Here is a 13,317-nt window from a genome sequence, read left to right on the forward strand (position 1 = left end):
CCAGGATAGAACCCTCAATCTTTTTAAGAATTTTTGGAAGGGATTACAGATTGCCCATAGGGGCGGACTCAGGGGAGGGGCTAGGGTGGGCCACCGCCCCTCCCTGATTTTTAGGTTTTTTTAATATATACATATTATAATTTTGGGCTGAAAAAATTAAATATTTTTAGACTAAAAAAAATAGGTAAATGGGCTAAAAAAGAGTTTCAAAAAATACAAACCCAAAACTTCCAAATTGGGGCACACCTGATTATCTAGAGGATTTAGGTCAAAGAAGGCAATAGCATAAGTGCATAATACAAAAAAGAATTCCAATTTTTTGAGTTAAAATTTTGGGAAAGAAAAGAGCCCAAACCTAATTCTGAACCTTGACTTCGCCCTTAGCATCAAGAACTTGCAACAAGTGTCGAGAATCTTCTTTAGGAGCTTGTCGTGTATAAGCAAGGCCAAGGCCAAGCAAGACGACCAAGCAAGACGGTGTCGGTGTCGATCTTGTATAAGCAAAGCAAGGCCAAAAGTATTGAAACACAATTCCCAAAGGGTTAGTATATTCATTTATTATAAACTTATGCTCTTTTATTTTTTTTGTTCCTATTCAAACTAATAAAGTAAAGATATTATATAGTTTATTTTTATTTTGATGCAACATTATTCGAGTCACTTTTTTTTTGTTTGAATATATATGTTTTTACTAATTTAGTTGTTAGGTTGGATCAAATGAATTATCATTTGCCAAGATTAATATATTTATAAATACATTTATTGTACTCTAATTCTAAATATTTGAAATAGTGGGAATTTAAATATATAATTATTATAGTGAAGAGATAGAATAATTTATGCTCTTTGTAGGTGATTATTATGGGAAAGAATTCTACAATTGATGCTTATTTTAAGAGAAAAAATGTTGAGCTTTTGTTCTCATCTACCCTTAATGTTGAATTATCAAATATTGAGACTCCTCCTTCAAAGTCTTCGATAGAACTGTCAAAATGGGCCAGCCCGGTCCATTTAGCCTTAGCCCGCATGGGTTAAGGCCAAAAAGCCCGCAGGGCCAAAAAGCCCACAATGGTATAGGCCCACATGGGCCAAAAGCCCTAAGGGTTAGGGCTAGCCCATGGGCCTTCCAAAAATTTAATATTCATTCTCACCATTAACTATCATTTTGAGATTCACATGACAATTGGATCATCATAGCATGTTCCATGTGGGATGCTACGAATCTTGGGACAAATAAAAGATAAGATCACAATATGGAATTAACAGAGAGGTATTCTGCTTGATGACACCACTGAGCCTAATGGGAATCTCTCACCTACAGCTGGTGGTCCAATTCGTATTGATTGCAAAGAGTCCAAGTTTATGAACAAAATTTATCTGTCCAGTCTCTGGGATTGAGAATATCATAAAAGCATTCGAATTCCAAAACAACTGCACCCTCTGAAGTACTTGGAAATACATGGCAAGTATATGCATAACAATAACTTCAGTAAGCTACAAATAAAAAAGAATTGATACAACAATCCAACTCCTGTATCTTTCCTCTTAGGTAATAGACCAGTGCAGAAATAAATAAAGGTTACAATAAAAGGCATCAATTCTTGTGAATTGGTGAATATAAACAACAACCAAGCTAAATTTATAAAATTCAAACCAATGCCAAAAATTTAGATCATTCTCTAACTAGAGAAGCCTAAGGTGTGATGTATCATTCAACCTTTTTATCTTCAACCCAGTTCTCAAAGAGTGCTGCAACACTGTCACTGAAGAGTCTTCTATGAAACACTGTCATATACTCAAGAATGGATGCCAAATATACAGCAGCAGCAGTGGCCTCAACTTCGCAGGATCAATTCTGCACAAAATCAATGTAAATACTATATATCATCACAATTAAATCAATTAAGCTCAACTTACACATAATCAATGGATCTAAACTATAAATTTCAACTAGCTACTAACAGAAATACCTCTCTAATCTTCAATTTGAACTTCTTGATGCACATTGGCTTGTGATGTTGTTGTTTCATGATCACTAGTATTAGAATCATCTTTTTCTAAAACTCATAACCAATTGAAACAAAACTACTAAATTAGACAATCAATCCCTACATAACCAAGCAATATTAAAATATTAAGCATAATAACTCAAAGCATTACCATTAAGATTCTCGAGAAAACCATGCAACCAATTCCTACTGCAAATCAACATTTGGACATTTTCAGGAAGAGTGGAACTTCTATATTTGGTAAGAACACGCCCACCGATACTAAAAGCCGATTCTGATGCCACTGTAGTAATTGGAATACTTAGCACATCTCGGGCCATAATAGAGAGTGTGGGAAATCTATTCTCACTGTGCTTCCAATAATTAAGCACGTCAAAATCCTCTCCATCACCATATTTAGCTTTTGGTTCATCCAAATAAAGATTTAATTCACTCTTACCACCAACAAACATACTTTCATTCTCAAACCTTTCAAACTCCTGCAAAATTTGATATATCAATTATATAAACGAAACAACAATGAAAAAAAAAATGACTAAATTAGCACAAAAGAACTTGCACTTATGTATAATTTTGATATTTTTGGCCTATTGCTTTCACCACTTGACTTGTGCAAAAGATTGGAATTGATGGATGAATGAGAATTAGAAGCACTTGATCCTTTGAGATTGCTCGCATATTCTTCATATAGCTTCTCAAACTTTTCTCTTATATTTTTAACCTTATTTTGGGAGGTAAATGGATCAATTTTTGTGTAGCAAAAGTCTAAGAAAACAAGCTTCAAACGCGGGTCAAGAATAGCTCCAAAAGCTAAAACTGTACTATATTCCTTCCAATATTTGTCAAACTTCTCTTTCATCCTCAGTGACATATCACTTAAAGTATAATCATCATTATACAAGTTTTCGTTCAGTATGCACTCAATCTTCCAAACTTGTACAAAGTATAAGTTAGACGTTGGATAAGATGAACCTGATATCATGTTTGTAGTCTCGTAAAAGGGTTCTAGGAATTCACATATTTTATCTCCTCTTCTCCATTCTTCACATGACGGACAATATTTGTAATTCATATCTATCACTTGGAGAATATCAAACGCCTTTTCATACGTAAGTGCACTTTCTAGCATCAAATATGTAGAATTCCACCTAGTTGACACATCTAATCTCAAACCAATGCTTGTGTCTATGCCTGCTTGTTCCACACAATCTTGAAACTTAATCATCCTCCCATCTGATCCTCTCACATACTTAACACTTTCTCTGATTTTATAAAGTGCTTCAACAGCCACTTTCAAACCTTATTGAACAATTAAATTAAGTATATGTGAAGAGCAACGTATATGAAAATATTCACCATCACACAACAAAGTATTCTGCAAATGGAGATGGTTTAACAATATAAGCTGCATGTTATCATTTGCAGCAGCATTGTCCAAAGTAATAGAAAATATTTTCTTCTCAATTCCTCATTGCTTTAAGCAATCAAATATAGCGGCTTCCAATTCAATCCCAGTGTGTGGAGGTTTCAGTCGAGAGAAATTAAGAATCTTGCTAATTAATTTCCATTTTTCATCAACAAAATGGACAGTTAAACAGATGTAACTCTCGCTGTTAGATGATGTCCAAACGTCAGAAGTCAGACATACTCTATTAGGAAGGCTGGACAAGAGTTGCTTAATTTTGTCCTTTTCTTGGATGCATATTTTTTTAATATCAGCCACAATTGTATTCCTAAAGGGCATCACAATATCAGGACTTACATAATCAATCCACACTCTGATCAAATCATATTCAACAAAACTAAAAGCAAGATCATGTTTGATTATGGCTTGTGCAAGCAATTCTTGATGGGTCATTTGATTAACCTTTCTCACGCTAGACTTTTCATATTGATCTTTTTATTCAGAGTTTGCCATACTCTTACAACCAGAAATATGACGACTCAAATGTGAAGTTCCATAACTAGTTTTGGTCTTAGGATTTTTACCAAATACGTATTCACGACCACAATAATTACATGCAGCTTTTTCAAAACCATCATTGTCCATACCAATTTTTGTAAAAGACTTCCAAACATTAGATGTTTCTCTCCTAATTGTCTCAACACTTCTAGACATTTCATAGGGAGTTTCAGAAACAACTTCATCATCTACGTTCATAGTCTTATTCACATACTCCATTATACAATTTTTCAGTTCCTATACATTAAATGAAATACAATTATTAAAAAAAAAATATTATCTATAAGAAGGAAAAAACAATAATATATTTTATAAACAATATTTAAATTCAGATACTCAAAATATAATTTAGGAAATGAGCAAAACACAATCAACAACAAACCTTTAGAGTTTAAAACCAACCTGCTTTCCCTTTGCACTCACCCTCGGCCCATCCGTTGTTCGTCACCTGTTAAAACCACAACAACCATATTTTGACCCAAAGAAAATCGCACCAACTTGAAAAACAAAGATTTTACGTTAGCCACTAGCATGTAACCCACAACTGCCTGAATTGGGACAACAAGCCACGTCATAAATAGATGACCAAACAATCATTCAATGTTGAATCGGTGATAATCAATCATGTTTTGACTTCATATTAAGTTACCAATGTTGTCTTAGGCTTAAACAACAATTCATAACAATAATAATATTGAGTGCCAACACTTGCAACCACGAAAAAAAAAACTTGAATATTAACATAACCAAATTATATAGTTTACAAAGAATCCTATATAAATAGTTACTCAATTGAGTATTAGCCCTTTTATTTGGAATGTAATAGTTACTCAATTTTTGTGCTGAAGTTGAAGGTTGTAGTTATATTTATGCAGATAGTAAAGTACTTCTTGGATAACAAGACATTTCAGAAGGTGAAGTTTGTCTACCCCAAAAATAAAGATAGCGTGGAGCTCATGAAGTCTTATTTTGAAGAGGAAAATCTTCCCAGAGAACTAGGTGGAAAAAGCATATTGAACTATAACCATGAGGAGTTCTCCAAATTAATGGCTCAGGATGATTTGAAATGTGCAGATTTTTGGGGATCTGATGGCAAGCTTTCAAATCACATTGGTAACGAGCATGCTGCAGCAAAGGTTGCTCCTGATGTGTTAGCTTAGTGGAGATATCAATACTAATTAATCATTGTAGCCATTAGCTCTGGGCAAGTTGTGACTAAGGGGCACATCCCCAGTTTAGTTAATTACTGCCAAGAGGGGTTTATAATACATTAATCCTCTTTTTAATGCATCACTATTCAAGAGGAACTTTTGAAATATCGCAATTGCAATGTTGCTGATTAAAAAGGTACTCATTCAGCTATAAAAAGTACCATGCTATTTTCCCTAGTACCATTTTTGGCATCAGATTCCCAGAAAAACATTTTGATCATTTACATGAAATGACATGAGATCCCAATAACAAAATTGAACATCTATACCATCCTTCGAAGGCTTCTGAAATAAGGCTAAACAAAGGAAACTACCAAGTTTACCGCTGATAGCTAGTAGGCTTCAAACTATAGAGCATTAAAATTTTTAAATTGAGTAACTTCAATTTAAAAAACAACAACAATAACTTGATAATCCACAAGAATAATAAAAGGGCATGGACATAACCTCTACATTTAAAACTTAAAACTTCTCAATCAATTGCGTTATGTCCTTTTGTTAATCTACAATTTATCACATGACAAGGGATTTTTTATTATTCTATAAAGTTCAAAATTTTAAGTCGATGTTTTTCCATTTTTTTTCAAAAAAGAAAAAAAGAAAAAGGAAAATTGTTAACCTGAGTATCGATGGCAACTAGGGTGTACTGAGGAACATCGAGGAAGAGAAGAGTGACACCGTGCTTGACAAGCTCTAACGGTGTTTGAGGATCCATATATTAAAAAAGAAAAAGATACAGTAAAAATAGACATGCTTGAGTGGCATGAGAAGTGAACAATAATTGTTCAAGGCACCAAAAGACTTAATCAAAAATCAAAATCCAAAAGGCAGAAGGAGAGTAGCAATACCTAATCACAGTGTTTGAATTCTGAAAGGATTTCTCTGTGTTTTCACAACTCAGGTTTGCTTCTTTTTTTCACCCCAAAATCTTAGAATACCTATTTTAGGATTCCGCCTCTTCTATGATGGATTATCTGCAAGAGTCTATGTTTTGTGTGATTATATCAATCTTGGTGAAGTTTCATGCGATTCCCTACTGCGAATTAGGGGTTTTGATTTTAGGGTTCCTTTCAATTTGTGACTCTGTGTGAGAACGATTCAACGAATAATGAAGATTGTTTCTTGTCTTTTTTTTTTCTCAAAGTGAAAAAAATGAAATACATGTGACCCTTGGGCCAGCCCCAACCTAGCCCTCAAAATGAGAGGGTTTCAATAGGTTAGGATAAAAGTGGCCCTTTAGCAAAGAGGGCTAAATTTAACAGGGCTATTTGTGGGGCCTAATGGGCTGGCCCTAGGGCTAAGGGGCTTTTTGACAGCTCTAGTCTTCGAGAATTGAAAATAAAGAGGTAGTTAAAGAAGTTGATCTTGCTTTATTGGAAAGAGATCCTGCACTTCACCTTCCAATATGGAAATATCCTATCAATCAACAAGATGAAATCCGTCGTGTTTATCTTAAACTTGGTCTATATCAGTGCAAGCTTCAAAATTATCCTTTTTCAGGGCCACAGAAGAATCAATGTCGTTTTTGCTCTTCTTGGTTTGACTTGTATCCATCTTGGCTAGAGTATTCTCCAACAAAAGATGTTGCATTTTGTTTGCCTTGTTATTTATTTAGCAAACCAAGTTGCAATGGACGTTTCGGACTTAGTACATTTGTTGTTGAGGGTTTCAAAAATTGGAAAAAGGTTAATGATGGAGAAAATTGTGCTTTTTTACGTCATGTTGGAAAAAAATGTTATCTCAGTGCATAAAAATGTTGTGAGATCATGTAGTGATCTTATGAACCAATCTCAACATATTGAGACATTGGTTGAAAGGCTTACTTCTGAATAGATTGCAGCTAATCGTTTAAGGCTACAAGTTTCTGTTGATGTGATAAGATGGCTTGCATTTCAAGGATGTGCTTTTAGAGGTCATGATGAAAACTTAGATTCACTTAATCGGGGCAATTTTTTAGAGATGATTAAGTTTTTAGCTTCTTATAATCAAGAAGTTGCAGCAGTTGTGTTAGAAAAAGCTCCTCAAAATGCTTCATATAGTTCCCCTCGAATTCAAAAGGAAATTCTTCATGTTTTCTCTCAAAAAGTAAAGGCCACAATACGAGAAGAAATTTCCAATGCTAAGTTTTGTCTTATTGTTGATGAAGCTAGTGATGTATCTAAAAAAGAGCATATGGCAATTGTTTTTAGATTTGTAGATAAAGATGGTTTTATACGGGAAAGGTTTTTTGGTCTTGTACATGTGGAAGATACAAGTTCTAAGACTTTGAAACAAGGAATATTCAACATTCTACGTCACTATAGTCTTGACGTTCAAAATATCCGAGGATAGGTGCCTGTTGTACACCGGTATTGTTAACATTAATTATGATATTAAGCGCAGTTACAATCACAACAATTCATTTATAAAAATGCGAGTAAACTTTTTCTGTTTATTACGCGAGCATTTAAAACAATAAAAAGCGTAATAAATAAAAGTTGTGACCATAACCGTAAAATCTTTGCGGAATAATTATTTAAACTAACTAGATACCATATATTACATCTCTCAAGTCACTAAGGAGTTCCCATAAACCCACTTAGCTAAAATCTCACTTTTACGTTTTCTACCCGAACATGGTTCGGTCTTTGAATTTCTACGGGCAAACCGCATTCTACAAGCCTCCCGTGTTTTAGTATATAATTCTAGACTTAATTACCTTTCTAAGAAGCTATCACACGATTCATAAAGTTCTCGTTTTCTCCGGATATCGCCGTTTGAAATTGGACAAGCAAATCTGCCAGCCAACCCCAAAACGGCTCCAAACAGTCTTCACTCAATCAATTATTTTGTAAATTAAACTAAACCAATTTCTCTCCAATTTTTATACAAGAAACTAGACACCTCAAGCTTCAATTTGACATATCATACACCTAATTTGACCCAGAGAAGAAGCGGAAATAAATTTCCTAAACTCGCTCCAGATCAGCCCCATGTGCAGTGGCCAAATGAGCAGTCCGTGCTCTCTCCCTTCTACAGGCCGACTCCAAACCCAAAATTAGGATTCTGAACCTACTCATTTTTCTAAGATTTATCATATTTTTATTTTATTTTTTGCAGCACCTTTCCGGTACGCGCTTTTTCATAGCCAATATCAGTTCTGGCACCCGTTCTTATTATTTTGACTTGAAACTCGTTTTACAAGTCCTACATATTATTCTAAGAATATTCATGCACTTATTATAATTTTTCGGGATACTTCGTCGGTACGCATTTATACCGAGTAGCAGAACCGGTATCTGCACTTTTCGTCAGAAAAATGACTTTCAGTATTATTACTCACTTACTAAATTATTTAAGCCTCATAATAATTATTAGGGTCAATTATGGAATTATTTCTTAATTTCTCATAATTAATTAATTAACTTCCTTAATTAACGGTGCAGGTTCTTACGGTGAGGTTCAGCCAAATTAGTGTTAAAATCTAAATTATTTTTCTTTATTTTCTTTTCAATTTTTTTAAGCATTCTAAGGTTACCCCAATGTCATTTTAGGTGTCAATTTGCATCCTACATCATTCAAACATCATTTTGCCAATTAATTCGCTCTAGGTTCAATACACCATCCAATTTTTTTCCATTGATTTTCAAAGCTTTCAACCATCACACAACCCTTCTAATTACCATTTAACACACAACACATCATCCAAATAATTTTACAACATCATATTCCCTATGATCCTACACAAGGCCAAATTCTCCCTTGGCTTATACCAAGGATTTTTCAATCCAATTCAACTACTCCACACCTCACACAATCATATTATTAACTCATACAAACATCCAACAATCCAATTACACAATCCTAACAACAATCGAACTTCACAAATTCATGGCATCATCCAAAATTTCCTAAGTTATGATCGCATTTCCTCAATAAATTTTATTGCAACACAAATCATACAAAATGCACTTAGGATTCATGAATTAAATCAACAAATCCAACCAATAAAATGTGATGAAATTTACCCAATATCAAGGCCTAAGACTCCTCCAAGACATACTAAACCATTGGAGCTCCAAACAACTCCATGAACACAAATCTTACACAAAGGGCCGTAGTTTTGGGGGGGGGGGGGTTTCACAAAAAATAGTGGGGTTCATGGCTCAAGACTACCACCAATGTGTTTGGGAGGTGATTTCCAACAAATTTCAAGTCAAACTTTGCTTGATTTGGTGCTTGAATGATTAAGTTAGGAGAGAAAGAAATTTGAATGAAAATAGGGTACAAGAGAGGGAGAGGCCGCGGGTTCTTCAAGGAAGAGATGAGAGAAGGTGATGATGAATAGTGGTAGGAACATGTGGCATAAGTGACTTAAGTGGAGTGGGTCCCACCGCCATTTCACGCAATTTCAAACTAATTTAAAACTCCCGCTTAATCCGCTAAACGTCCGTAAATTCATAACCTATTTAGAAACTCTAATTTTTAACATTAACCATTGTCCTTTAATTACCCTTGATCAGATAAATCCTGAGTTTTTCGGTCATTCGGAGAAATTGCAGTTTTAAGCTGTTACGCGCGCCGTAAGCACGCTTTCCCAAACTTACTAATTTCTATTAATTTTCATCACAAATCATGTTTCCTAGTCATATATACCATTTATAGCTTGTATTCAAAACTTATAGCTCAAAACTCGATCGACACGTTTTACGGTGCAACTGTACTGCGGTATTTTTACCCGGTAAAAATACTATTCACGGAATTTTCTGAAACTTGCCTATCCACTCAATTTTTCATTCTGAATCCATTTCCAGGGTTTTTTTTATTATCTGAGACCTCCTACTCAATTTTATCTTCCTAGGGTTGTGTGCTTGGGTAATTACCGTTTTACCCTTTCTTTGTATTTTGACCTGATTTTCAGGATTTTCACTAATCCTTCCCTTTAATCCATGTTTAATATATTATATAATTTAGAAATGTGAGGTGTTATATTTTGCACTCCCTTCGAACACATTTTTTTCCCGGTAACAGGCTTTAGCGCGCCCAGGCAGGGAAAATTGGTATTTTTAGGCCACCAATAGCGCTTTAGGGCGCTTTAGTGCGCTCCAACAGATAAAAACATGTTCATTCTGCATAAAGGCATAAAACATGATGGAGAATTGGGTGAATTAGGTACGTAATAAACTAGGGATGACCAACAATGATCCAACACATATTATGGCACTTACATCCCACCATATTCATTAATTTTTCTTTTACATAAATTCTTGTACAAGTCTATAATGAGCAATAACATAATTATCATACTACATCCATTGTCTACATATCTCAAATACATCAATGCATTCCTAAATAACTTAGCTACTACACACATGATCAAAGTTATTGACTATATACAACATGTAACAACTAACATCATAATGATCTTGGGCTAAGTTCCATAATATACATCATATGGCCTCAGAATTTACATATACATATGATAATACTAAATGACATGCACTCCATAATGACAACAACAATAACATGCATCAATCTATATCTATTGTGGCTTCCTGCCAACAGGGGCTTCTGTACCATCAGTATCTGAAAGGGGTACCCACAACACGGGGTGAGATAAACATCTCAATATACCCAGGGTTCTTGGAGTATTCCTCCAACCCATGAGTTCACTTTCTGCATAAAAGGTTAGTATATATATGACATGAATTACGTCATATATCTAGAGGCAATAACAGTAATGATTTAACTGCAGCGAACTCATACATTCAAATGGCAAAAAAAATTAAACAATCAAATCGTCACACATGCTTCGATTACTGATGGGTTGATAATGAAGTTTGAGTGGAGGAAACTTACCAAGGGTCATGCTAGAATACTAGGGAGAAGAAAACCCATGGTCCATTGCTCCCAAAACACTCCAAACATGAAAAATCCTCAAAATTTTGAAGTGATTCAAGGAAAATATCTCTCAATACACTAAACCCCAACTGAAAATGAGTAGAGGAATGGAAAGAAGGAAAGACTTAAAGTGATTTTGGCTTTGGAATCATGTCATTTAATTGGTGGTCTACAACTCAAGTTGCAAGATTTGAAAATTTTCTCCCCATTGTCCAATGGTGGTCGACGGATGAGAGGAAGAAGAAGAGGGGAAAAATGAGAGTGTTATGTCTCTTTCTTGCTTTATTCATTTACTTAAGTGACTATGGGTACTTGGTTACACCACCAAACATGATAATTTTCTATTTTAACTTCATTTCTTACTTTGTCTAGCCAAATGACTCGAGATTTCCTAAAATGTGTTCAACTTTCATAACTTCATTTATCTGACTTTTTTTGGTACTATTCATCGATTTTGGATAATTTTGCCTAACTACGTTTTTATTCCAAAACTCTCACTAATTGAACTTTTTGCCCAAAAGTGACTTTAATTAATTTAATTAAGCCTTTTTGCTTAATTCAACTCGATTATGCATGATTAGTTCATTAATCACATGCAATTTCCTAATTACACATGTTAGGATTATTATAGTAAATACCCTTTTGTGTGCTCAACAAAAAACACGAAACTCATTTTAATCCTTTAGAAAAAAAAAATCGAATTGTGGTCCCTATGAAATTTTAGTTCTTTAAGATTGTGTTTCCTTAAAAATTCAAAGAAAACCCACATTAATCTCTCGAAAAAGACTAATATAAATACTTTTTTTTAAGAATTAAAATGAGTTTTATATTTATTTTTTTGTTAGCGATACAAAAGATACTTACTCTTACTTATATATACTATCTTTAGGTGTTAAAAGCGGTCTTTCACTCTTCCTCTTATCTAGCCAAATTTGATAAAAGCCGCTAACATATTTTTATCTTTAAAAAACCAAGCTGTAGAGCCAGCAACCAAATGGAGCACGTTATAAAGAAGTACTTATCAAGAATTTATATTCATGTTGGCAGCGCATATCCATGTTCAACTGGACGGCATGACCTGTTCCACACGCTTTAAGTTACGTATTAATTAATATAACACCTAAAACACCTCTATTTAAATAATTTATTTGAGGTTAGCTAAGTTAGCAGCTGAGCTCCCAAGGGATTGCTTGGTGCAGGGATCAAATCCTGCCTCAAGCAATTTCTTGAAAAATCTTTGGGGGTCAGAGGATAAGCTAAAAATCTTCGGTTAGGGGATTAGTCTTGTCCTTTTTTCGGTTGCGAAGCTTACCCACTGTTACAATGAGGGGCTAGCCCAAACGGGAATACCGCAATATACCAAAAAAAATAAAAAATAAATTATTTGAACACTTGATCTATATCTTAATTCATCATTATCATCAAATCTTTACGTTGATTTTCTTTAGAAATTATCGTTTTAAATTACCTTAACGTGTCAAACATTCCTTGATGTGGTGATATTTTTAATTTTTTTTTAAACTTGACAGAAAATTAATTAATAAAATAATTTAGATGGTTGCCAAAACATTGACTGAAAGACTAAAATTATATGAGTTGATAAAAAAAAGGTAAAAATAAGCAAACTTACATGATAAAAATTAATTTTATAGAAGATATTCGGAATTTCGTACGTCGTTTCCTGATTTCTCTATGGCATGGCATTTTAACTTTGTAAGGTGCATCATGTTGTTATATAGTACAATTTTCTTAGCCCTTTAAACAAAATACTCAAACAATTTTCAGCCTTTAGACAGTAAAATTAGAATTCAAAATATATAAATTAAGGGGTTATTTTTAAAAAATATATATACTAAAGTATATTAATAAGTTCGTAATTTATTATAATGAATGTAAATTTTCAGTTATAAGTTATAAAATTACAGTATTTTATTATAAAAAAATTGCCATACAGGTTGATTGAGTCAAGAAACTTTTACCACTAAATCAACTCTCTTTATTTTATTTGAAACAGTGCATTTAATTTTATATTTATTATATATTATTAAATAAATTAAATACAAGTAGTTTGATCAATTTCACACTCTTGAATCTGTGACTCATTGATTAGTATTCAATTAAATCGATGACCGGTCTCGATTTAATAACACGTGTCACGTCAAATAAAGAGAAACCGTTGTTGGTAGTTGACCAGTTGGTCAGTTATCGTTGTTATTCAGCTTTTGCATGCAGTTTTGTTGTACTTCGTGGATAT

At 33.8% G+C, this 13,317-nt stretch overlaps 1 protein-coding gene across 1 annotated transcript; it reads left to right on the forward strand.

Annotated features, from left to right (window-relative positions):
- Positions 1-4,553: 4,553 nt before the first annotated feature.
- On the forward strand, positions 4,554-7,514 carry LOC133294861 (uncharacterized). The gene is made up of 4 exons (XM_061493616.1): positions 4,554-4,583; positions 4,848-5,108; positions 6,530-6,868; positions 7,017-7,514. Exons 1-4 carry the CDS (start codon positions 4,554-4,556, stop codon positions 7,512-7,514), a joined length of 1,128 nt encoding a protein of 375 aa, XP_061349600.1.
- The last annotated feature ends 5,803 nt before the right edge of the window (positions 7,515-13,317 follow it).

This window comes from Gastrolobium bilobum, unplaced genomic scaffold (genome assembly GCF_033153095.1).
Source record: "Gastrolobium bilobum isolate Gb01-03AN ecotype WA unplaced genomic scaffold, APGP_CSIRO_Gbil_v1 utg36041, whole genome shotgun sequence".
In the NCBI taxonomy this organism is placed as follows: domain Eukaryota; kingdom Viridiplantae; phylum Streptophyta; class Magnoliopsida; order Fabales; family Fabaceae; genus Gastrolobium; species Gastrolobium bilobum.

What these genes read in the sequence shown, in the direction of transcription:
- LOC133294861 (XM_061493616.1), top strand. Translation starts at nt 4,554, where the DNA reads ATGACCAAACAATCATTCAATGTTGAATCG. An exon ending in ACGAGCATGCTGCAGCAAAG is followed by an intron (nt 5,109 to 6,529) that starts GTTGCTCCTGAT and finishes GAAAATAAAGAG; the next exon opens with GTAGTTAAAGAAGTTGATCT. An exon ending in GTTTCAAAAATTGGAAAAAG is followed by an intron (nt 6,869 to 7,016) that starts GTTAATGATGGA and finishes ACTTCTGAATAG; the next exon opens with ATTGCAGCTAATCGTTTAAG.